Source organism: Phaenicophaeus curvirostris, unplaced genomic scaffold (genome assembly GCF_032191515.1).
Source record: "Phaenicophaeus curvirostris isolate KB17595 unplaced genomic scaffold, BPBGC_Pcur_1.0 scaffold_75, whole genome shotgun sequence".
Classification (NCBI taxonomy): Eukaryota; Metazoa; Chordata; class Aves; order Cuculiformes; family Cuculidae; genus Phaenicophaeus; species Phaenicophaeus curvirostris.
Genome location: NW_027206697.1, coordinates 1 through 25,947, shown reverse-complemented (window position 1 = coordinate 25,947; position 25,947 = coordinate 1). Strand labels below are relative to the sequence as shown.

The 25,947-nt window shown below is 59.4% G+C and overlaps 1 protein-coding gene and 1 long non-coding RNA gene across 2 annotated transcripts; one reads left to right on the top strand and one right to left on the bottom strand.

Annotated features, from left to right (window-relative positions):
* The first annotated feature begins 2,118 nt into the window (after positions 1 to 2,118).
* On the top strand, positions 2,119 to 18,285 carry LOC138734417 (sphingomyelin phosphodiesterase 5-like). Its single transcript, XM_069882029.1, has 8 exons — positions 2,119 to 2,215; positions 4,298 to 4,486; positions 10,963 to 11,814; positions 15,534 to 15,674; positions 15,990 to 16,079; positions 17,681 to 17,744; positions 17,967 to 18,120; positions 18,190 to 18,285. The coding sequence occupies exons 1-8, from the start codon at positions 2,119 to 2,121 to the stop codon at positions 18,283 to 18,285; spliced, it is 1,683 nt and encodes a 560-aa protein (XP_069738130.1).
* Positions 18,286 to 21,286: 3,001 nt separating this feature from the next.
* Positions 21,287 to 24,629, bottom strand: LOC138734430 (uncharacterized). The gene is made up of 3 exons (XR_011339571.1): positions 24,521 to 24,629; positions 21,931 to 22,028; positions 21,287 to 21,827 (listed from the first exon to the last, which is right to left on the bottom strand). It is a non-coding gene; the product is annotated as an uncharacterized lncRNA (long non-coding RNA).
* Positions 24,630 to 25,947: the final 1,318 nt, after the last annotated feature.

Here is a 25,947-nt window from a genome sequence, read left to right as displayed (position 1 = left end):
CCCCAAGTTGAGGGGATGGAGGGGTTGGGGCAGTTCTTCTCGGTGACCTCTCCAGCTGGGGGTTTGTGGATCTCCTGGAGGGGTTTGAGGTTCTCCAGAGGGATCTGGGCAGGTTGGATCCACGGGATGAGGGTTAACGAGGCCAAACGCCGGGTCCTGCTCTTGGATCTCAACCCTGAGCAGCTCCAGGCTTGGGGAGGAGCGGCTGGAAGGTCCCTGGAGGAGAAGGACCTGGGGGGGTTGGTTGAACAGGAGCCAGTGGTGGCCCAGGGGGCCAAGAAGGCCAAGGGCATCTTGGCTTGGAGGAGAAACGGGGTGACCAGCAGGGCCAGGGAGGGGATTTATGGACTCGGTGAGGCCACATCTCAAATCTGAGCTCAGTTTTGGGTTCCTCACTCCAAGAAGGACCTTGAGGGGCTGGAGCGAGTGCAGAGAAGAGCAACGAAGCTGGAGAAGGGGCTGGAGAACACGAGGAGCGTGTGAGGAACCTGGGGGGGTTCAGCCTGGAGAAGAGGAGGCTGAGGGGAGACCTCATTGCTCTCTCCAACTCCCTGCGAGGAGGTTGTGGAGAGGAGGGAGCTGGGCTCTTCTCCCAAGGGACACAACGAGGTGGAACGACCTCAAGCTCCACCAGGCTGGACACCAGGAAGAACTTCTTGGAAAGGTTCCTGGGGCCCTGGTGGAGGCACCAGGGAGGGGGTTGAGTCCCCATCCCTGAAGATGTTTAGAAGACGGGTGGACGAGGTGCTGAGGGACGCGATTTAGTGATTGACGGGGATGGTTGGACTTGATGATCCAGGAGATCTTCTCCAACCTGGTGATTCTCTGATTCCTAGAGGTGTTTAAAAGACACGTAGACATGGTGCTTCTGGACACGGTTCAGCGGTGGAGCTGGCAGGGTTGGGGTCACCGTTGGACTTGACGATCTTCAAGCTCTTTCCCAACCTTAACGATCCCGTAGTTCCCATAATTAATCCTCTAATTCCCAGCCGGAGGTGGCAGCCAAGGGGTTACAGGATGGTAGAACCGGTTGTGGGTGTTGACCGAGGTGTGGCCACCACCACCGGACTTTGGACTGGGACACGGCTGCCACCACTGACCCGTCCCCGGTGTCACCAGCGGGTTGGGTGCCACCTACCCGCGGCTGGAATGAGGGTGGCAACCGGCCACCGGTAATTGGAGCCACGTCCGGGAGCGGCCGAGGGACCGAGGCGGTGGAGATCCAAGCAAGACGGGACCTCGAGAGGGTGGAGAGCCCGAGAGGATGGTGACCAGGAGCTGGTGGTGACCCCAAAGGGATGGTGACCTCAAGCCGGCAGTGACCTCAAGCTGATGGTGACCAGGAGCTGATGGTGGCTCCAAGCCAGCAGTGACCCCAAGCCAGCAGTGACCTCAAGCTGGTGGTGACCCCAAGCTGAGGGTGACCAGGAGCTGGTGGTGACCACAAGGGATCCTGAGCCAACGGTGACTCCAAGCTGGTGGTGACGCCAAGCCAGCAGTGACCTCAAGCTGATGGTGACCAGGAGCTGGTGGTGACCCCAAGCCAGCAGTGACCTCAAGCTGATGGTGACCTCAAACCAGCAGTGACCACAAGCTGATGGTGACCAGGAGCTGATGGTGACCAGGAGCTGATGGTGACTCCAAGCCAGCAGTGACCCCAACCTGGTGGTGACCAGGAGCTGATGGTGACCCCAAGCCAGGAGTGACCACAAGTTGATGGTGACCAGGAGCTGATGGTGACCTCAAACCAGCAGTGACCACAAGCTGGTGGTGACCAGGAGCTTACAGTGACCCCAACCCAGCAGTGACCCCAAGCTGATGGTGACCTCAAGCCAGCAGTGACCCCAACCCAGCAGTGACCCCAAGCTGATGGTGACCAGGAGCCGATGGTGACTCCAAGCCAGCAGTGACCTCAAGCCAGCAGTGACCCCAAGCCTGTGGTGACCCCAAGCTGATGGTGACCTCAAGCCAGCAGTGACCCCAAGCTGATGGTGACCACGAGCTGATGGTGACCCCAACCCAGCAGTGACCTCCAGCCCCCGGTGACCTTGAGCCGGTGGTGACCTCGAGCCGGTGGTGTCCCCACGTGGTGCTGGCCCCGAGCCAACGGCCACCACCATGGTGACCACGGGCGGTGGTGGAAGCGCCGGCTCCTCGGGGAACGAGGAGGTCTTGGTGCCTCTGGCGACGGACGCCGGCGCCCCGGGGAGCGCAGGTGAGGGACGGCAGCACCCCCAGTGCTCCCAGTGACCCCAGTGTCCCCAGTGTCCCCAGTGACCCCAGTGTCTCCAGTATCCCCAGTGACCCCGGCATCCCCAGTGACCCCAGGGTCTCCAGTGTCCCCAGTGTTCCCAGTGACCCCAGTGTCCCCAGTATCCCCAGTGACCCCGGTGTCTCCAGTATCCCCAGTGACCCCAGCATTCCCAGTGACCCCAGGGTCCCCAGTGTTCCCAGTGACCCCCAGTATCCCCAGTGTCCCCAGTTCCCCAGTATCCCCAGTAACCCCAGTGCCCCCAGTGACCCCAGTGTTCCCAGTGACCCCAGTGTTCCCAGTGACCCCGGTGTCTCCAGTATCCCCAGTGACCCCGGCATCCCCAGTGACCCCAGGGTCCCCAGTGTTCCCAGTGACCCCCAGTATCCCCCGGGGGCTCCAACATCCCCAGTCTCCCCTATATTCCCAGTGTTCCCAGTATCCCCAGTGACCCCAGTGTCTCCAGTATCCCCAGTGACCCCAGCATTCCCAGTGACCCCAGTGTCCCCAGTGTCCCCAGTATCCCCAGTGTTCCCAGTGACCCCGGTGTCTCCAGCATCGCCAGTGACCCCAGTTTCCCCAGTGCCCCCAGTGTTCCCAGTATCCCCAGCGAGCCCAGTTTCCTCAGTGTTCCCATTCTCCCCAGTGCCCCCAGTCTCCCCAGTGCCCCCAGTACCCCAGTGACCCCAGTTTTCCCAGTGTCCCCAGTAACTCAAGTGCCCTCAATATCCCCAGTGCCCCCAGTCTCCCCAGTGCCCCCAGTTTCCCCGGTGTCCCCGGTGACCCCAGTCTCCCCAGTGTTCCCAGTCTCCCCAGTGCCCCCAGTGACCCCAGTTTCCCCAGTGTTCCCAGTCTCCCCAGTGCCCCCAGTCTCCCCAGTCTCCCCAGTGACCCCCAGGTCTCCAGTGCCCCCAGTGACCCCAGTTTCCCCAGTGACCCCAGTTTCCCCAGTATCCCAGTGCCCCCAGTCTCCCCAGTATCCCCAGTTTCCCCAGTGTTCCCAGTCTCCCCAGTGACCCCCAGGTCTCCAGTGCCCCCAGTGACCCCAGTATCCCCAGTCTCCCCAGTTTCCCCAGTTTCCCCAGTCTCCCCAGTGACCCCCAGGTCTCCAGTGCCCCTAGTGACCCCAGTATCCCCAGTTTCCCCAGTGTTCCCAGTCTCCCCAGTGCCTCCAGTCTCCCCAATATCCCAGTTTCCCCAGTGTCCCTGGTGACCCCAGTCTCCCCAGTCTCCCCAGTGACACCAATATCCCCAGTGCCCCTAGTGACCCCAGTCTCCCCAGTGTTCCCAGTTTCCCCAGTGCCCCCAGTGCCCCCAGTCTCCCCAGTGCCCCCAGTGCCCCCAGTATCCCCAGTGACCCCAGTTTCCCCAGTTTCCCCAGTGACCCCAGTTTCCCCAGTGCCCCCAGTCTCCCCAGTTTCCCCAGTGACCCCAGTCTCCCCAGTGTTCCCAGTCTCCCCAGTGCCCCCAGTGCCCCCAGTCTCCCCAGTGCCCCCAGTGCCCCCAGTATCCCCAGTGACCCCAGTTTCCCCAGTGACCCCAGTTTCCCCAGTTTCCCCAGTGACCCCAGTTTCCCCAGTGTTCCCAGTCTCCCCAGTTTCCCCAGTGCCCCCAGTGACCCCAGTTTCCCCAGTTTCCCCAGTCTCCCCAGTGACCCCCAGGTCTCCAGTATCCCCAGTGTTCCCAGTCTCCCCAGTGCCCCCAGTCTCCCCAGTCTCCCCAGTGACCCCCAGGTCTCCAGTGCCCCCAGTGACCCCAGTATCCCCAGTGTTCCCAGTCTCCCCAGTGCCCTCAGTCTCCCCAGTCTCCCCAGTGACCCCCAGGTCTCCAGTGCCCCCAGTGCCCCCAGTCTCCCCAGTTTCCCCAGTGACCCCAGTATCCCAGTGCCCCCAGTCTCCCCAGTTTCCCCAGTGACCCCAGTATCCCCAGTTTCCCCAGTGACCCCCAGGTCTCCAGTGCCCCCAGTGACCCCAGTTTCCCCAGTTTCCCCAGTTTCCCCAGTCTCCCCAGTGCCCCCAGTTTCCCCGGTGTCCCCGGTGCCCCCAGTGACCCCAGTGTTCCCAGTCACCCCAGTAGGAGTCACGGGGCGTGGAGCCGCTTCCGCGCCGTGGGGCACCCGTGGGGCTCCCGGCACCCCGAAACCCGTCGGGCCAGTCCGGCCTCACTGGGATTCGCCCACTGGGAAACTGGGAATGGCGGGGAGCCCCGGGCCCCCCCCCAGCGCCCCCAGGGCAGGTGAGGGGGACAGGGATCTTGGGGTCCCCTGGGGACATTGGGGTCCCTTGGGGATGTTGGGGTCCCCTGGTTCTGGGAGTCCTGGGGACGTTTTGGGGTCCCCTGGTTTTGGGGGTCCCCGAGACATTGGGGTCCTGGGAACATTGGGGTCCCCCTGACTGTGCTGGTCATGGGGTGACTTTGGGGGTCCCATGGACATTGGGGTCCCCCATCTTCGGGGGTCCTGGGGATATTGGGGTCCCCCTGGCTGTGTCCAGAATGGGGTGATTTGGGGGTCCTGAGGATATTGGGGTACTCCGGTTTTGGGGGGTCCTGGGGATATTGGGGTCCCCCTGGCTGTGTCCAGAATGGGGTGGCTTTGGGGGTCCTGAGGATATTGGGGTCCCCTGGTTTTGGGGGTCCTGGGGACATTGGGGTCACTTGGGGACATTGGGGTCCCCCTGGCTGTGCCCAGAATGGGGTGGCTATGGGGGTCCTGAGGATATTGGGGTCCCTTGGTTTTAGGGGTCCTGGAGACATTGGGGTCCCCCTGACTGTGCTAGTCATGGGGTGACTTTGGGGGTCCTGGGGACATTGGGGTCCCCCGGTTTTGGGGGTCCTGGGGACATTGGGGTACCCCTGGCTGTGTCCAGAATGGGGTGGCTTTGGGGGTCCCATGGACATTGGGGTCCCCTGAATTTGGGGGTCCTGGGGACATTGGGGTCCCCCTGGCTGTGCCCAGAATGGGGTGACTTTGGGGGTCCTGAGGATATTGGGGTCCCCTGGTTTTAGGGGTCCTGGGGACATTGGGGTCCCCCTGGCTGTGTCCAGAATGGGGTGGTTTTGGGGGTCCCATGGACATTGGGGTCCCCTGGTTTTGGGGGTCCTGGGGACATTGGGGTCCCCCCGGCTGTGCTGGTCATGGGGTGACTTTGGGGGTCCTGAGGATATTGGGGTCCCCTGGTTTTGGGGGTCCTGGGGACATTGGGGTCACTTGGGGACATTGGGGTCCCCCTGATTGTGCCCAGAATGGGGTGGTTTGGGGGTCCTGAGGATATTGGGGTCCCCTGGATTTGGAGGTCCTGGGGACATTGGGGTCCCCCTGACTGTGCTGGTCATGGGGTGACTTTGGGGGTCCCGGGGACATTGGGGTCCCCTGGTTTTGGGGGTCCTGGAGACATTGGGGTCCCCCTGACTGTGCTGGTCATGGGGTGACTTTGGGGGTCCCATGGACATTGGGGTCCCCTGGTTTTGGGGGTCCTGGGGATATTGGGGTCCCCGTGGCTGTGTCCAGAATGGGGTGACTTTGGGGGTCCTGGGGACATTGGGGTCCCCTGGTTTTGGGGGTCCTGGGGACATTGAGGTCCCCCTGACTGCGTCCAGAATGGGGTGACTTTGTGGTCCTGGGGACATTGGGGTCCCCTGGTTTTGGGGGTCCTGGGGACATTGGTGCCCCCTGGGTTTGGGGGTCCCATGGATGGGGATATTGGGGTCCCTGCCCTGGGGTGGCTTTGGGGGTGCTGGGACGTGGGGGTCCCCTAGTTTTGGGGGTCCCAGGGATGGGGATTTGGGGTCCTGGCCCTGGGGCAGCTTTGGGGGTCCCAGGGATGGGGATTTGGGGTCCTGGCCCTGGGGACATGGGGGTCCTCTGGTTTTGGGGGTCCCAGGGATGGGGATTTGGGGTCCTGGGGTGCAGGGACAGGGGGGTGCCCTGGTTTTGGGGGTCCCAGGGATGAAGATTTGGGGTCCTGGCCCTGGGGCAGCTTTGGGGGTCCCAGGGATGGGGATTTGGGGTCCTGGTGGCTTTAGGGGTGCAGGGACAGGGGGGTGCCCTGGTTTTGGGGGTCCCGGGGATGGGGATTTGGGGTCCTGGTGGCTTTAGGGGTGCAGGGACAGGGGGGTCCCCTGGTTTTGGGGGTCCCCGGGATGAAGATTTGGGGTCCTGGCCCTGGGGCAGCTTTGGGGGTGCTGGGACATGGGGGTGCCCTGGTTTTTGGGGTCCCAGGAATGGGGATTTGGGGTCCTGGTGGCTTTGGGGGTGCAGGGACAGGGGGTTGCCCTGGCTTTGGGGGTCCCAGGGATGAAGATTTGGGGTCCTGGTGGCTTTGGGGGTGCAGGGACAGGGGGTTCCCCTGGTTTTGGGGGTCCCCGGGATGGGGATTTGGGGTCCTGGTGGCTTTAGGGGTGCTGGGACATGGGGGTGCCCTGGTTTTGGGGGTCCCAGGGATGGGGATTTGGGGTCCTGGTGGCTTTAGGGGTGCAGGGACAGGGGGGTCCCCTGGTTTCGGGGGTCCCAGGGATGAAGATTTGGGGTCCTGGCCCTGGGGTGGCTTTGGGGGTCCCAGGGATGGGGATTTGGGGTCCTGGCCCTGGGGACATGGGGGTCCTCTGGTTTTGGGGGTCCCAGGGATGAAGATTTGGGGTCCTGGCCCTGGGGTGGCTTTGGGGGTCCCAGGGATGGGGATTTGGGGTCCTGGTGGCTTTGGGGGTGCAGGGACAGGGGGGTGCCCTGGTTTTGGGGGTCCCAGGGATGAAGATTTGGGGTCCTGGCCCTGGGGCAGCTTTGGGGGTGCTGGGACAGGGGGGTCCCCCGCCCCCAGGGCCTGGAATGCCGCTGGATCCCGGGATGCGGGGGACGCTCCCGGCTGCTGGAGGTTCCCACGGGCAGCTCGGCCGCGGTGGCTCCGACTCGGGGTCCCGGTGGGAATCTTGGGGGGTCGGGGGGTGGGGGGGATGTTGGGGTGAGGGGAGGTGGGGATGGGGGTCGGGATTGGGGGGGGCGCTTGGGATGGGATCTGGAATGGGATGGGGGGTCAGAATGGGATGGGGTCCCACTTGGAATGGGGGCTTGTTGGGGATGGGGTCCCATCTGGACTTGGGGTCCCACCTGGACTTGGGGGTCCTGATCAGGCTTAGGATCCTGCTTGGGAATGGGGTCCCAGTTTGGGATGGGGTCCCAGTTTGGAACTGGGATCCTCTTCAGGGTGGGATCCTGCTTGGAATGGGGTCCCGCCTGGACTTGGGGTCCCACCTAGACTTGGGGTCCCACCTAGACTTGGGGGTCCTGATCAGGACTAGGATCCTGCTGGGAATGGGGTCCCAGTTTGGGATGGGGTCCCAGTTTGGAACTGGGATCCTCTTCAGGGTGGGATCCTGGGGTCCTGTTGGGAATGGGGGTCCTGATTGGGAGGGGAGCCCAGTTTGGGATGGGGTCCAGTTGGGAATGGGGGTCCCAGTTGGGGATAGGGGTTCCAGTTTGGAATGGGGGTCCCAGTTGGGGATGGGGGTTCCAGTTTGGAATGGGGGTCCCAGTTGGGGATGGGGGTCCCAGCTAGGGATGGATTCCCTGTTTGAGGTCTCCCAGTTAGGAATGGGCTCCCAGTTTAGAATTGGTTCCCAGTTTGGAGTCTCCCAGTTTGGAATGGGGTCCAGTTTGGAATGGGGTCCCAGTCTGGATTCGGGTCCCAGTTTGGAATGGGTCCCAGTTTGGATTCAGGTCCCAGTTTGGAATGGGCTCCAGTTTGGAATGGGTCCCAGTTAGGATTCAGGTCCCAGTTTGGATTCAGGTCCCAGTTTGGAATGGGTCCCAGTTTGGATTCAGGTCCCAGTTTCAGACAGGATCCAGCTGGGAATGGGCTCTCAGTTTGGATCTGGCTCCCAGTTTGGAATAGGCTCCCAGTTAGGAATGTGCTCTAGTTTGGACTGGGCTCCCAGTTTGGAACTGGGTCCCAGTTGGGAATGGGCTCCAGTCTGGATTCGGGTCCCAGTTTGGAATGGGTCCCAGTTTGGAATGGGGTCCAGTTTGGAATGGGCTCCCAGTTTGGATTTGTGTCCCAGTTTGGAATGGGTCCCAGTTTGGATTCAGGTCCCAGTTTGGATTCAGGTCCCAGTTTGGAATGGGTCCCAGTTTGGATTCAGGTCCCAGTTTGGAATGGGCTCCAGTTTGGATTTGTGTCCCAGTTTGGGATGGGCTCCCAGTTTGGGATGGGCTCCAGTTTGGGATGGGCTCCCAGTCTGGAATGGGCTCCAGTTTGGACTGGGTCCCAGTTTGGATTCAGGTCCCAGTTTGGATTCAGGTCCCAGTTTTGATCGGGATCCATTTGGGAATGGGCTCCTGGTTTGGAATTGGCTCCCAGTTTGGGGTCTCCCAGTTTGGAATGGGCTCCCAGTTTGGATTTGGGTCCCAGTTTGGAACTGGGTCCCAGTTTGGAACGGGGTCCAGTTTGGAACGGGGTCCAGTTTGGAATGGGGTCCCAGTTGGGAATGGGTCCCAGTTTGGAATGGGGTCCAGTTTGGAATGGGCTCCCAGTTTGGATTTGTGTCCCAGTTTGGAATGGGTCCCAGTTTGGAATGGGCTCCCAGTCTGGATTTGGCTCCCAGTTTGGAATGGGGTCCAGTTTGGAATGGGCTCCAGTTTGGAATGGGTCCCAGTTTGGAACTGGCTCCCAGTTTGGGGTCTCCCAGTTTGGAATGGGCTCCCAGTTTGGATTCGGGTCCCAGTTTGAACGGGATCCAGCTGGGAATGGGCTCCCAGTTTGGAACTGGCTCCCAGTTGGGGTCTCCCAGTTTGGAACTGGGTCCCAGTTTGGGGTCTTCCAGTTTGGATTTGAGTCCCAGTTTTGGATGGGATACAGTTGGGAATGGGCTCCCAGTTTGGAACTGGCTCCCAGTTTGGATTTAGGTCCCAGGTTTGAACTGGATCCCAGTTTGGAATGGGCTCCCAGTTTGGATTCAGGTCCCAGTTTGGATTCGGGTCCCAGCTTCAAACAGGATCCAGCTGGGAATGGGCTCCCAGTCTGGAACTGCACCCAGTTTGGTGTCTCCCGCTTAGGAACTGGTCCCAGTTAGGAATGGGTCCCAGTTAGGAATGGGCTCCCAGTTTGGATTTGGGTCCGAGTTTCGATCGGGATCCAGCTGGGAATGGGCTCCCACTTCGGAGCTGGCTCCAAGTTTGGTGCCTCCCAGTTTGGAACTGGTTCGCGGTTTTGAATTGGTTCCCAGTTTGGGGGTCTCCCAGTTAGGAATTGGTCCCAGTTTGGAATGGGCTCCCAGCTTGGAACTGGGTCCCAATTTGGAATGGGTCCCAGTTTGGATATTGGTCCCAGTTTCGGATGGGATCCAGTTGGGAATGGGATCCAGTTTGGATTCAGGTCCCAGTTTGGAACTGGCTCCCAGTTTGGGGTCGCCCAGTTTGGAATGGGCTCCCAGTTAGGATTCAGGTCCCAGTTTCAGACAGGATCCAGCTGGGAATGGGCTCTCAGTTTGGATCTGGCTCCCAGTTTGGAACTGGGTCCCAATTTTGGGGTCTCCCACTTTGGACTGGGCTCCCAGTTTGGAACTGGGTCCCAGTTCGGAATGCGCTCTAGTTTGGACTGGGCTCCCAGTTTGGAACTGGGTCCCAGTTTGGAATGGGCTCCTAGTTTGGATATTGGTCCCAGCTTCGGATGGGATCCAGTTGGGACTGGGATCCAGTTTGGATTTGGGTCCCAGTTTGGATTCAGGTTGCAGTTGGGAATGGGCTCCCAGTTTGGAATCGGGTCCAGTTTGGATTCGGGTCCCAGTTTTGAACAGGATCCAGCTGGGAATGGGCTCCCAGTTTGGAACGGGGTCCCAGTTTTGGGGTCTCCCAGTTTGGAATGGGCTCCCAGTTAGGAATGGGCTCCCAGTTTGGATTTGGGTCCCAGTTTGGGTTTGGGTCCCAGTTTGGATTTGGGTCTGAGTTTCGAACGGGATCCAGCTGGGAATGGGCTCCCAGTTTGGAACTGGCTCCCAGTTTGGAATGGGTCCCAGTTTGGGATGGGCTCCCAGTTTGGAATGGGCTCCCAGTTTGGATTCAGGTCCCAGTTTGGAATGGGCTCCAGTTGGGAATGGGCTCCAGTTTGGATTTGGGTCCCAGTTTGGATTCGGGTCCCAGTTTGGATTCAGGTTCCAGTTTGGACTGGGCTCCAGTTTGGAATGGGGTCCAGTTTGGAATGGGTCCCAGTTTGGAATTAGTTCCCAGTTTTGGGGTCTCCCAGTTTGGAATGGGCTCCCAGTTTTTATTTGGGTCCCAGTTTGGAACTGGGTCCTGGTTTGGAATGGGTCCCAGTTTGGAATGGGTCCCAGTTTGGAATGGGTCCCAGTTAGGAATGGGTCCCAGTTTGGAATTAGTTCCCAGTTTTGGGGTCTCCCAGTTTTTATTTGGGTCCCAGTTTGTATTTGGGTCCCAGTTTGGATTTGGGTCCCAGTTTGGAACTGGGTCCAGTTGGGAATGGGCTCCCAGTTAGGAATGGCTCCCAGTTTGGAACTGGCTCCCAGTTTGGGGTCTCCCAGTTTGGAATGGGCTCCCAGTTTGGATTCGGGTCCCAGTTTCAACGGGATCCAGCTGGGAATGGGCTCCCAGTTTGGAACTGGCTCCCAGTTTGGGGGCTCCCAGCTGGGCCTGGGCTCCCAGTTTGGAACCGGCTCCCAGTTGGGGGTCAGCTCCCAGTGCGGCCTCTCCCCGCTCTGTCCCTCAGGCCCCTCGGCCCCTCCGGCCGCGGCTCTGCCCACGGTGCCCTTTGCGTCCGGCGCGGCGGCCGCCCTCCACGCGGCGGCCTCGGTCCTCGTCTTCCCGGCTTTCTGGGCCACCAACCGCCTCCTGGCCCTCCGTCCCACCACCCTCGAGCGCCTCCGGCTCGGCCGCTGCTCCTGGATCCATCGAGCCCTCGCCGGGGCGGCCCTGGCGTTGCTCTTGGCGTTGGCGTTGCCGTTGGCCGCCGTGGGGCTGGTTCTGTGGCTCCCGGCGCAAGCCGCGCGCCGCGAATTCGTCTACCGGCTCTCCCCTTCGGCATCTCCGGCTCCCGCGTGGGACGGCCGCGGCGGACGCCGCTTCAGCTTCGTCTCCGCCAACGTTTGCCTCTTGCCGAGCGGCTTCGCCAAGTTCAGCAACCTCGGCGAGACGCCGCGGCGCGCCGACACCATCGCCGGGCTCCTCGCCCTCCCCGGGAGCCCGAGGGCGGCTCCCCGCGCCCCGGTGCCGCTCGCCGAGCGTTTTCCAGCCGACGCCGACTTCGTGTGCCTGCAGGAGGTGTTCGACGCCGGCGCCGAAGCCGCCGTGTGCCGCCGGCTGGCCGGGACCTTCCGGCACCTTCTTTTCGGCGTGGGAGCCCGCGGGTTGCGGGGATGGAGGTTGAAGGTGTTCGGGAGCGGCTTGCTGGTCGCCAGCCGGTACCCGGTGGTGGCCGCGGCGTTTCGCGCCTTCCCCAACGGAGCCAGGGAGGACGCGTTGGCGGCCAAGGGGGTGTTGGCGGTGCTGGTGCGGCTCGGGGAGACGGCGCGGGGACGCATCGTGGGGTACCTGGCGTGCACGCACCTGCAGGCGCCCGCAGGTAAGGGGGGAGGGCTCCGAAAATGAGGGGGGAGGGCTCCGAAAATGGGGTTGGAGGGGTCAAAAATGGGGTTGGAGGGGCCAAAAATGGGGTTGGAGGGAATAAAAATGGGGTGGAAGGGACTAAAAATGGGGTGGAAGGGATCAAAAATGGGGTTGGAGGCACCAAAAATGTGGTTGGAGGGACTAAAAATGGGGTTGGAGGGATCAAAAATGGGGTTGGAGGGATCAAAAATGGGGTTGGAGGCACCAAAAATGGGGTGGAAGGGACCAAAAATGGAGTTGGTGGGAACAAAAATGGGATTGGAGGGACCAAAAATGGGGTTGGAGGGATCAAAAATAGGGTTGGAGGGAACAAATATGGGGTTGGAGGGATCAAACATGGGGTTGGAGGGACCAAAAATGGGGTTGTAGGGATCAAAAATGGGGTTGGAGACACCAAAAATGGGGTTGGAGGGATAAAAAATGGGGTTGGAGGGACTGGGATGGGGTTGGAGAGACCAAAAATGGGGTTGGAGGGATCAAAAATGGGGTTGGAGGGGCCAAAAATGGGGTTGGAGGCACCAAAAATGGGGTTGGAGGGATCAAAAATGGGGTTGGAGGGGTCAAAAATGGGGTCGGAGGGGTCAAAAATGGGGTCGGAGAGGCCAAAAATGGGGTTGGAGGGGCCAAAAATGGGGTTGGAGGGATCAAAAATGGGGTTGAGGCACCAAAAAGGGTTGGTGGGACCAAAAATGGGGTTGGTGGGAAGAAAAATGAGGTTGGTGGGACCAGAAATGGGGTTGGAGGGATCAAAAATGGGGTGGAGGGGCCAAAAATGGGGTTGGAGGGAACAAAATGGGGTTTGAGGGATCAAAAATGGGGTTGGTGGGAACAAAAATAGGGTTGGAGGCACCAAAAATGGGGTTGGTGGAAAGAAAAATGGGGTTGGAAGGATTGGGATGGGGTTGGAAGGTCTGCGATGGGGTTAGAGGCACCAAAAATGGAGTTGGTGGGAACAAAAATGGGATTGGTGGGACAAGAAATGGGGTTGGAAGGATCAAAAATGGGGTTGGAAGGATCAAAAATGGGGTTGGAGGGACTAAAAATGGGGTGGAAGGGATCAAAAATGGGGTTTGAGGGATCAAAAATGTGGTTGGATGGAACAAAAATGGGGTTGGAGGGGCCAAAAATGGGGTTGGAGGGACCAGAAATGGGGTTGGTGGGGTCAAAAATGGGGTTGGTGGGGCCAAAAATGGGGTTGGAGGGATTAAAATGGGGTGGAGGGACTGGGATGGGGTTGGTGGCACCAAAAATGGGGTTGGAGGGATCAAAATTAGGGTTGGAGACACCAAAAATGGGTTTGGTGGAAAGAAAAATGGGGTTGGAGGGACTGGGATGGGGTTGGTGGCACCAAAAATGGGGTTGGTGGGAACAAAAATGGGGTTGGAGGGACCAAAAATGGGGTTGGAGGGACCAAAAATGGGTTTGGAGGGATCAAAACTGGGGTTGGAGGGAACAAAAATGGGGTTGGTGGGATAAAAAATAGGGTTGGAGGCACCAAAAATGGGGTTGGAGGGATCAAAAATGGGGTTGGAGGGGCCAAAAATGGGGTTGGTGGAAAGAAAAATGGGGTTGGAGGGATCAAAAATGGGGTTGGAGGGAACAAAAATGGGGTTGGAGGGAACAAAAATGGGGTTGGAGGGGCCAAAAATGGGCTTGGAGGCACCAAAATGGGGTTGGAGGCACCAAAAATGGGGTTGGAGGGATCAAAAATCGGGTTGGAGGCACCTAAGATGGGGTTGGAGGCACCTAAGATGGGGTTGGAGGCAACAAAATGGGGTTGGAGGCACCAAAAATGGGGTTGGAGGGATCAAAAATGGGGTTGGAGGCACCAAAATGGGGTTGGAGGGACCAGAAATGGTGTTGGTGGGACCAGAAAATGGGGTTGGAGGCACCAAAAATGGGGTTGGAGGGACCAGAAAATGGGGTTGGAGGGATCAAAAATAGGGTTGCAGGGACCAAAGATGGGGTTGGACCTAGGATGAGGTTGGAGGAACCAAAAATGGGGTTGGTGGGAAGAAAACTGGGGTTGGAGGGACTGGGATGGGGTTGGAGGGATCAAAATTAGGGCTGGAGGCACCAAAAATGGGGTTGGTGGGACCAGAAATGGGGTTGGAGGCACCAAAAATGGGGTTGGAGGGACCTAGGATGGGGCTGGAAGGTCCTGGGATGAGTTTTGAAGCCCTAGATTGGAGTTGGAGGGACCTAGGATGGTGCTGGAAGTACCTAGGATGGGTCTGGAAGGACCTAGGATGAGTTTTGAAGCCCTAGAATGGGGTTAGAGGGACCTAGGATGGGGTTGGAGGGACCTGGGATGGGGTTGGAGGGACCTGGGATGGGGCTGGAGGGACCTGGGATGGGGCTGGAGGGACCTGGGATGGGGCTGGAAGGACCTAGGATGAGTTTTGAAGCCCTAGAATGGGGTTAGAGGGACCTAGAATGGGGCTGGAGGGACCTAGGATGGGGCTGGAGGGACCTAGGATGGGGTTGGAGGGACCTAGGATGGGGCTGGAGGGACCAAGGATGGTGCTGGAGGGACCTAGGATGGGGCTGGAGGGACCTCGGATGGGGTTGGAGGGACCTCGGATGGGGCTGGAGGGACCTCGGATGGGGCTGGAGGGACCTAGGATGGGGCTGGAAGGACCTAGGATGAGTTTTGAAGCCCTAGAATGGAGTTGGAGGGACCTAGGATGGAGTTGGAGTGACCTAGGATGGAGATGGAGTGACCTAGGATGGGGTTGAAGGACCTAGGATGAGTTTTGAAGCCCTAGAATGGAGTTGGAGGGACCCAGGTTGTGGTTGAAGGGACCAAGGATGGTGCTGGAGGGACCTAGGATGGGGCTGGAAGGACCTAGGATGGGGCTGGAAGGTCCTGGGATGAGTTTTGAAGCCCTAGAATGGAGTTGGAGGGACACAGGTTGTGGTTGGAGGGACCTAGTATGGGGTTAGAGGGACCTAGTATGGAGTTGGAGTGACCTAGGATGGGGTTGGAGGAACCTAGGATGGGGTTGGAGGAACCTAGGATGGGGCTGGAAGGACCTGGGATGGGGTTGGAGGGACCTTGGATGGGGTTGGAGGGACCTCGGATGGGGCTGGAGGGACCTCGGATGGGGTTGGAGGGACCTCGGATGGGGTTGGAGGGGCCTAGGATGGGGTTGGAGGAACCTAGGATGGGGCTGGAGGGACCAAGGGTGGTGCTGGAGGGACCTAGGATGGGGCTGGAAGGACCTAGGATGGGGCTGGAAGGACCTAGGATGAGTTTTGAAGCCCTAGAATGGAGTTGGAGGGCCCCAGGTTGTGGTTGGAGGGACCTAGTATGGGGTTAGAGGGACCTAGTATGGAGTTGGAGTGACCTAGGATGGGGTTGGAGGGACCTCGGATGGGGCTGGAGGGACCTCGGATGGGGCTGGAGGGACCTAGGATGGGGTTGGAGGGACCTCGGATGGGGCTGGAGGAACCTAGGATGGGGCTGGAGGGACCTCGGATGGGGTTGGAGGAACCTAGGATGGGGTTGGAGGAACCTAGGATGGGTCTGGAAGGACCTCGGATGGGGTTGGAGGGACCTGGGATGGGGCTGGAGGGACCTGGGATGGGGTTGGAGGTCCTGGGATGGGGTTGGAGGTCCTGGGATGGAGTTTGGGGGTCCTCTTGATGGGGTGGGTGGTCCTGGTGCTGCAGGAGACGCGCTGGTGCGAGACGCGCAGCTCTCGCTGGCAACCAGCTGGATGCAGGAATTCCGGGAGCAGCAGGAGCAGCCGGGGGACACGGTGGCCTTCGACGTCTTCTGCGGGGACCTCAACTTCGACAACTGCTCCCCGGGTGAGGGGGAAAGGGGGTCTGGGGGTGGGGGTGGAGGTGGAGATGGAGGTGGAGATGATGGGGATGGAGATGGAGATGATGGAGATGGGGATGGAGATGATGGGGATGGAGATGATGGGGATGGAGATGATGGGGATGGAGATGGGGATGGAGATGGAGATGGGGATGGAGATGATGGGGATGGAGATGATGGGGATGGAGATGATGGGGATGGAGATGATGGGGATGGAGATGGAGATGGAGATGGAGATGGGGATGGAGATGGGATGGAGATGGGATCTGGTGATGATGGAGCCTTTTCTCCTTCCCCCCAAGCCGAGCAGCTCAACCAGCAGCACCCGATCTTCAACCTCTACCAAGATCCCTGCCGGATGGGACCTGGGCGGGACCAGCCCTGGGCCATAGGTGGGACCCCACCTCCATCTCCATCTCCATCTCCATCTCCATCTCCATCTCCATCTCCATCTCCATCTCCATCCCCATCCCCATCTCCATCTCCATCCCCATCTCCATCTCCATCTCCATCCCCATCCCCATCCCCATCTCCATCTCCATCTCATCCCATCCCCATCCCCATCTCCATCTCCATCTCCATCCCCATCCCCATCTCCATCTCCATCTCCATCCCCATCTCCATCTCCATCTCCATCTCCATCCCCATCCCCATCTCCATCCCCATCCCCATCCCCATCCCCATCTCCATCTCCATCTCATCCCATCCCCATCCCCATCTCCATCTCCATCTCCATCCCCATCCCCATCTCCATCTCCATCTCCATCCCCATCCCCATCCCCATCCCCATCCCCATCTCCATCTCCATCCCCATCCCCATCTCCATCTCCATCTCCATCCGCATCTCCATCTCCATCTCCATCTCCATCTCCATCCCCATCTCCATCTCCATCTCCATCTCCATCCCCATCCCCATCTCCATCTCCATCTCCATCCCCATCCCCATCCCCATCCCCATCCCCATCTCCATCTCCATCTCCATCCCCATCCCCATCTCCATCTCCATCCCCATCCCCATCCCCATCCCCATCTCCATCTCCATCCCCATCCCCATCTCCATCTCCATCTCCATCCGCATCTCCATCTCCATCTCCATCTCCATCCCCATCTCCATCTCCATCTCCATCTCCATCTCCATCCCCATCCCCATCCCCATCCCCATCCCCATCTCCATCTCCATCTCCATCCCCATCCCCATCTCCATCTCCATCTCCATCCCCATCCCCATCTCCATCTCCATCCCCATCCCCATCCCCATCTCCATCCCCATCTCCATCCCCATCCCCATCTCCATCTCCATCTCCATCCGCATCTCCATCTCCATCTCCATCTCCATCTCCATCTCCATCTCCATCTCCATCCCCATCCCCATCTCCATCCCCATCCCCATCTCCATCTCCATCTCCATCCGCATCTCCATCTCCATCTCCATCTCCATCTCCATCTCCATCTCCATCTCCATCTCCATCCCCATCTCCATCTCCATCTCCATCCCCATCCCCATCTCCATCTCCATCTCCATCCCCATCCCCATCCCCATCTCCATCTCCATCTCCATCTCATCCCATCCCCATCCCCATCTCCATCTCCATCTCCATCTCCATCTCCATCTCCATCCCCATCTCCATCCCCATCCCCATCCCCATCCCCATCTCCATCTCCATCCCCATCCCCATCTCCATCTCCATCCCCATCTCCATCTCCACCTCCACCTCCATCCCCATCTCCATCTCCATCCCCATCCCCATCTCCATCATCTCCATCTCCATCTCCATCCCCATCTCCATCCCCATCTCCATCTCCATCTCCATCTCCATCTCATCCCATCCCCATCCCCATCTCCATCTCCATCTCCATCCCCATCCCCATCTCCATCCCCATCCCCATCTCCATCCCATCTCCATCCCCATCCCCATCTCCATCTCCATCTCCATCCCCATCCCCATCCCCATCTCCATCCCCATCTCCATCTCCATCTCCATCTCATTCCCAGGATCTCTTCTCAATTACCTGAAGATCTATGAGGAACCCGTCTCCACCCCGGAGAAGATGAAGAGGTGACAGAGATGGGGACACAGAGGGGACGGGGTCATGGGACAACAGGGGTGGGAAACCCGTGGTCACCTTGTCCCTGATGCCACCATCTCCTCATGGTCACCACCACCTCATGGTCACCACCTCCTCATGGTCACCATCTCCTCATGGTCACCACCTCCTCATGGTCGCCACCTCCTCACGGTGACCGTGTCCTGATGCCACCACGTCCCCATGGCCACCAGGACCCTGGAGGAGCCGGCCGGCCGTCACCAGTTCCTGGCAGGTCCCATCCTCTCCACCGGAGAACCCGACCCCGAGGCCACCATCCCCTGGCAAGGCCGGCGCGTGGACTACATCCTCCACCGGCAGCACCAGGGATCTCCACCCACGGTGAGCGCCAGGAGCTCCTCGTGTGTCCCCCCACCCCGTGATGTCCCCACCCCGTGACGTCCCCTCTCCCCGCAGGAGGAGGCCAAGATCTCCTTCATCACCCAACTGGCCACCCTCTCGGACCACCTGCCCGTGGCGCTGCAGCTCCACCTGGGCCCCGTGTCCTCCTGAGATGCCACCACCACCACGGGGACACCGAGGGGACACCGCGGGGACACCCAGGGGACAATGTGGGGCGTGGTGGAGATGCCGGGGGGGTGGGAGGAGCCACCACCACGGCCCCTGAGGACCACGGTGGGGGCGGGGGGTCATCGGGTTGTGGTTGGGTTCATTGATCATTGGATGATGGTTGGATGATCATCAGGTGATGGTTCATTGATCATTGGGTCATGGTTGAGTGATGGTTGGTTGGTCATTGGATGATGGTTGGATGATGGTTGGATGATGGTTGGATGATGGTTGGATGATGGTTGGATGATCATCAGGTGATGGATCATTGGTCATTGGATCATGGTTGAGTGATGGTTGGTTGATCATTGGATGATGGTTGGATGATGGTTGGATGATGATTGGATGACCATCAGGTGATGGTTCATCGATCATTGGGTTGTGGTTGAGTGATTGTTGGATGATGGTTAGAAGATCATCAGCTGATGGTTCATTGATCGTTGGGTTGTGGTTGAGTGATGGTTGGTTGATCATTGGATGATGGTTGGATGATGATTGGATGATGGTTGGATGATCATCAGGTGATGGTTCATCGATCATTGGGTTGTGGTTGAGTGATGGTTGGTTGGTCATTGGATGATGGTTGGATGATCATTGGATGATGGTTGGATGATGGTTGGATGATGATTGGATGATGGTTGGATGATCATCAGGTGATGGTTCATCGATCATTGGGTTGTGGTTGAGTGATGGTTCATTGATCATTGGATGATGGTTGGATGATCATCAGGTGATGGTTCATCGATCATTGGGTCGTGGTTGAGTGATGGTTGGTTGGTCATTGGATGATGGTTGGATGATGATTAGATGATGGTTCATAGATCATTGGGTTGTGGTTGAGTGATTGTTGGATGATGGTTAGAAGATCATCAGGTGATGGTTCATTGATCATTGGGTTGTGGTTGGGTGATGGTTGGTTGGTCATTGGATGATGGTTGGATGATGATTGGATGATGGTTGGATGATCATCAGGTGATGGTTCATTGGTCATTGGGTCGTGGTTGAGTGATGGTTGGTTGGTCATTGGATGATGGTTGGATGATCATCAGGTGATGGTTCATTGATCATTGGGTTGTGGTTGAGCGATGGTTGGTTGGTCATTGGATGATGGTTGCATGATCATTGGATGATGGTTGGATGATCATCAGGTGATGGTTCATTGATCATTGGGTTGTGGTTGGGTGATGGTTCATTGATCATTGGATGATGATTGGATGATGGTTCATCGATCCTTGGCTTGTGGTTGGGTGGTGGTTGGTTGATCATCAGGTGATGGTTCATCGATCCTCGGCTTGTGGTTGGGTGACGGTTCCTTGGTCATTGGGTGAGGGTTGGGTGACCATCGGGTGGTGATTTGGTGACGGCTGGGTGGCCGTTGGGCAGCTGGACGGTCCAGGGGTGACTGGACAATGGTCCAGTGGTGGGTGGGTGGTGGCCGGAGCCCAGGTGGATGATGGTTGGTGACTCTCCGGCTGCCCCGGCCCCGACTGGATCAACCAAGAGTGAAATAAAGACCTCGAAGGCAGCAGGTGGTGGTGCCACCTCCTTGCTGGGACGTGGGGTTGGGGACGAGGAGGTTGGGGAGGTCCCCGCCGCAGGGGGGGGCAGGAGGGACCTCGAAGCGAGGGGTCCGTGAAGGATGGGGAGGGGGCAGCACCGGGGGATCCAGGTGACCAGGACCTAGGGACAACTCGGTGGGGGATCTTGAGGACCATGGAGACCCAGGAGGACCATGGAGATCCATGGAGAACCATGAGGACCACAGAGATCCATGGAGAACCATGGAGAACCATGAGGACCACAGAGATCCATGGAGAACCATGGAGAACCATGAGGACCACAGAGATCCATGGAGAACCATGAGGACCACGGAGATCCATGGAGAACCATGGAGAACCATGAGGACCACAGAGATCCATGGAGAACCATGGAGAACCATGAGGACCATGGAGATCCATGGAGACCCAGGAGGACCATGGAGATCCATGGAGAACCATGAGGACCACAGAGATCCATGGAGAACCATGGAGAACCATGAGGACCACAGAGATCCATGGAGATCCGTGGAGAACCATGAGGACCACAGAGATCCATGGAGATCCATGGAGAACCATGAGGACCACAGAGATCCATGGAGATCCATGAGGACCACGGAGATCCATGAGGACCACTTCACAGGGGCCTTTAGGGACCAGTCCTTGAAGATCCGAGAGGACGACTCCAGAGGGACCCTTAGGGACCACCCCAGGAGAACCCTTTGGAGACTCCTCCATGGGGACCCCCCAGAGGAACCCCCTGGGCCTGCTCCTTGGGGCTCTCTGAGGGCCACTCCATGGGAATCCTTCTGGGACCACTTCATGGAGACCTGAGGATCACTTCAAGGGGGTCTTTGGGGAACGTTCCATGAGGATTTGGGGGGTGACTCCATGGGGACAACTCCATGGAGGCACTCGGGGACTAGTCCATCAAGATCCTTTGGAGACCACTCCATGGAGACCCTTGAGGACCACTCCATGGAGACCCTTGAGGACCACTCCAAGGAGACCTCGGGGACCACTCCCTGGAGATCTTGGGGACCATGCCATGGAGATCTTGAGAACCGCTCCATGGAGATCTTGAGAACCGCTCCATGGAGATCTTGGGGACCACCCCATGGAGACCCTTGAGGACCACTCCATGGAGACCCTTGAGGACCACTCCATGGAGATAGTGAGGGCCACTCCATGGAGATCTTGAGGACCACTCCATGGAGGTCTTGAGGACCACTCCATGGAGACCCTTGAGGACCACTCCAAGGAGACCTTGGGGATGACTCCAAGGAGATCTTGAGGACAACTCCATGAAGATTGTGAGGGCCACTCCATGGAGATCTTGAGGACAACCCCATGGAGATCTTGGGGACCACGCCACGGGGCTGCCCCCCAAATCACCCCACAGCGCCTGAGACCAAGCGGGACGGCCCGAAGGCTCCTTTATTGGGGGCACGAGGGGGGCACGTGGGGCTGTGGGGCCGCCCCATAGATCGAGCTGCACTTATGGGGCTGCCCCATAGATCCAGCTGCACTTATGGGGCTGCCCCATAGATCCAGCTGCAGTTACGGGGCTGCCCCATAGATCCAGCTGCACTTATGGGGCTGCCCCATAGATCGAGCTGCAGTTATGGGGCTGCCCCATAGATCCAGCTGCACTTATGGGGCTGCCCCATAGATCCAGCTGCACTTATGGGGCTGCCCCATAGATCGAGCTGCAGTTATGGGGCTGCCCCATAGATCCAGCTGCACTTATGGGGCTGCCCCATAGATCCTGCTGCACTTATGGGGCTGCCCCATAGATCGAGCTGCACTTATGGGGCTGCCCCATAGATCGAGCTGCAGTTATGGGGCTGCCCCATAGATCATCCCAGGCTTCTCCTCGTTTTTGGGGTCCCCCCGGTCCTCGGGGACCCCGAAGCCGCCGCCGCCGGGGGTCTCCATGTGGAACACGTCCTGTGGGGCAGGGGGCGCCGTGGGGCAGAGGAATCGGGGGGTGCTGGGGGTGGGGGGGGTGGGTTTTTTTGGGGGGTCGGGGGGGGGTCCCCCCAAAACTCACGCCGGGTTCCACGAGCACCGAGGTTTTGGCCCCCAGGTTCAGGGTGCGGCCGTGGCGGCGAATCAGGAGGTTGAGGCCCGGGGCGCCCGGGCTGCCCCCTAAGTGTGGGGCAGGGAGGGGGGGGGTCAGTGGGGTCTATGGGGGGGGTAATGGGGGGTCTATGGGGTCTATAGGGGGGGTCTATGGGGTCTGTGGGGAGCTATGGGGGGTCTATGGGGGCTATGGGGGGGCTATGGGGGGTTTATGGGGTCTGTAGGGAGCAATGGGGGGTCTATGGGGAGCTATGGGGGGTCTATGGGGGGTCTATGGTGTCTATAGGGGGTCTATAGAGCATCTAGGGGGTCTATGGGGAGCAATGGGGGGTCTATGGGGAGCTATGGGGGGGCTATGGGGGGTCTATGGGGGGTCTATGGTGTCTATAGGGGGTCTATAGAGCATCTAGGGGGTCTATGGGGAGCAATGGGGGGTCTATGGGGAGCTATGGGGGGTCTATGGGGGGTCTATGGGGTCTATAGGGGGTCTATGGGGCATCTATGGGGTCTGTGGGGAGCTATGGGGGGTCTATGGGGGGGCTATGGGGGGGTCTATGGGGTCTATGGGGTGCTATGGCGGGTCTATGGGGGGTCTGTGGGGAGCTATGGGGGGTCTATGGGGAGAAATGGGGGGTCTATGGGGGGTCTATGGGGTCTATACGGGGTCTATGGGGCATCTATAGGGTCTGTGGGGAGCAATGGGGGGTCTATGGGGGCTGTGGGGGGTCTATGGGGTCTGTGGGGAGCTATGGGGGGGTCTATGGGGGTTCTATGGGGTCTATGGGGGGGTCTATGGGGAGCTATGGGGGGTCTATGGGGCATCTATGGGGTGCTATGAGGGGTCTATGGGGAGCTATGGGGGGTCTATGGGGCATCTATGGGGGCTATGGGGGGTCTATGGGGGGTCTATGGGGAGCTATGTGGTCTATGGGGGGTCTAGGGGTCACTATAGAGGGTTACGGGGGGGTCCGGAGGGGTCTATAGGGGGATCTATAGGTCGCTATGGGGCAGAGGCACCCCCCATCCCATAGGGCCTGAGGATTCAATGTTCTATGGGGTCTATGGGGGGTCTGGGGGTCACTATAGGGGGATCTCTGGGTTACTATAGGGGGGTCTATAGGTTACTATAGGGGGTTATGGGGGGTCTGGGGGGGTCTATAGGGGGATCTATAGGTCGCTATGGGGCAGAGGCACCCCCCATCCCATAGGGCCTGAGCATTCAATGTTCTATGGGGTCTAGGGGGTCACTATAGGGGGGTCTGGGGGTCACTATAGGGGGGTCTATAGGTCACTATAGGGGGTTATGGGGGGTCCGGGGGGGTCTATAGGGGGATCTATAGGTCGCTATGGGGCAGAGGCACCCCCCATCCCATAGGGCCCCAGGACTCAATGCTCTATGGGGTCTATGGGGGGTCTGGGGGTCACTATAGGGGGGTCTCTGGGTTACTATAGGGGGTTATGGGGGGTCCGGGGGGGTCTATAGGGGGATCTATAGGTCGCTATGGGGCAGAGGCACCCCCCATCCCACAGGGCCTCAGGACTCAATGTTCTATGGGTCTATGGGGGGTCTGGGGGTCACTATAGGGGGGTCTGGGGGTCACTATAGAAGGCCCTATAGGTTACTATAGGGGGTTATGGGGGGTCCGGGGGGGTCTATAGGGGGATCTATAGGTCGCTATGGGGCAGAGGCACCCCCCATCCCATAGGGCCTCAGGACTCAATGTTCTATGGGGTCTAGGGGGTCACTATAGGGGAGTCTGGGGGTCACTATAGGGGGGTCTATAGGTTACTATAGGGGGTTACGGGGGGTCCGGGGGGGTCTATAGGGGGATCTATAGGTCGCTATGGGGCAGAGGCACCCCCCACCCCATAGGGCCTCAGGACTCAATGTTCTATGGGGTCTATGGGGGGTCTGGGGGTCACTATAGGGGGGTCTGGGGGTCACTATAGGGGGGTCTCTGGGTTACTATAGGGGGTTATGGGGGGTCCGGGGGGGTCTATAGGGGGATCTATAGGTCGCTATGGGGCAGAGGCACCCCCCATCCCATAGGGCCTCAGGACTCAATGCTCTATGGGGTCTATGGGGGGTCTGGGGGTCACTATAGGGGGGTCTGGGGGTCACTATAGGGGGGTCTATAGGTTACTATAGGGGATTATGGGGGATCCGGGGGGGTCTATAGGGGGATCTATAGGTCGCTATAGGGCAGACTCACCCGCCATCCCATAGGGCCTCAGGACTCAATGTTCTATGGGGTCTATGGGGGGTCTGGGGGTCACTATATGGGGGTCTGGGGGTCACTATAGGGGGGTCTGGGGGTCACTATAGGGGGTTATGGGGGGTCCGGGGGGGTCTATAGGGGGATCTATAGGTCGCTATGGGGCAGAGGCACCCCCCATCCCATAGGGCCTCAGGATTCAATGTTCTATGGGGTCTATGGGGGGTCTGGGGGTCACTATAGGGGGGTCTGGGGGTCACTATAGGGGGGTCTATAGGTTACTATAGGGGGGTCCGGGGGGGTCTATAGGGGGATCTATAGGTCGCTATAGGGCAGACTCACCCGCCATCCCATAGGGCCTCAGGACCCTCCTCTCGCTCAGCACCGAGAGCTCCAGGGGCCGTCGGAAGAGGAGGCGCCGCTGCACCCCCTGCCCCCCCCTCCCACTTCCCAGCCCCCCCCGAGCCCCCCCGCAGCGAGAACCCCTCCACGATAACGGGGTACCTGGGGGGGAACGGGGGGGGGGGTTAGGGGGGGACCCCAAAAGTGACCTCTGAACCCCAAAAGTGACCCCAGAACCCCTAAAGTGACCCCCAAACCCCACAGCGACCCCCTTAAAGTCCCCCCAAAGCCCATAGTGAACCCCTTAAAGTCCTCCTGAACCCCATAGTGACCCCTGTGAACCCCAAAAGCAACGGTCAACCCCATAGTGACCCCCCAAACCCCACAGAGACCCCCCAAACCCCACAGGGACCCCCAAACCCCATAGTAACCCCCTTAAACACCCCCCAAACCCCATAGTGACCCCCCAAACCCCATAATGACCCCCTTAAAGCCCCCCTAAACCCCACAGTGACCCCCTTAAACTCCCACTAAACCCCATAGTGACCCCCTAAACCCCACAGAGACCCCCCAAACCCCAAAAGCGACCCCCAAACCCCACAGAGACCCCCTTAAACTCCCCCTAAACCCCATAGAGACCCCTGTGAACCCCAAAAGCGACCCCCAAACCCCACAGTGACCCCCTTAAACTCCCCCCAAACCCCATAGTGACCCCTCAAACCCCACAGCGACCCCTCAAACCCCACAGAGACCCCCTCAAACCCCACAGCGACCCCCTCAAAGCCCCCCTAAACCCCATAGCGACCCCCTTAAACTCCCCCTAAACCCCACAGAGACCCCCCCAAACCCCACAGGGACCCCTCAAACCCCACAGCAACCCTCAAACCCCATAGGGACCCCTCAAACCCCACAGCGACCCCCTCAAAGCCCCCCTAAACCCCACAGAGACCCCCTAAACCCCACAGGGACCCCCTTAAACTCCCCCTAAACCCCACAGAGACCCCCCAAACCCCACAGAGACCCCTCAAACCCCATAGGGACCCCTTTAAAGTCCCCCCAAACCCCATAGTGACCCCCTTAAACTCCCCCTAAACCCCATAGTGACCCCCTTAAACTCCCCCTCAACCACACAGCGACCCCCTTAAACTCCCCCTAAACCCCACAGTGACCCCCTAAACCCCACAGAGACCCCCCAAACCCCAAAAGCGACCCCCAAACCCCACAAGCGACCCCCTTAAACTCCCCCTAAACCCCATAGTGACCCCCCAAACCCCATAGTGACCCCTCAAACCCCACAGCGACCCCCTTAAACTCCCCCTAAACCCCACAGAGACCCCTCAAACCCCACAGAGACCCCCTTAAACTCCCCCTAAACCCCATAGTGACCCCTCAAACCCCATAGGGACCCCTCAAACCCCACAGCGACC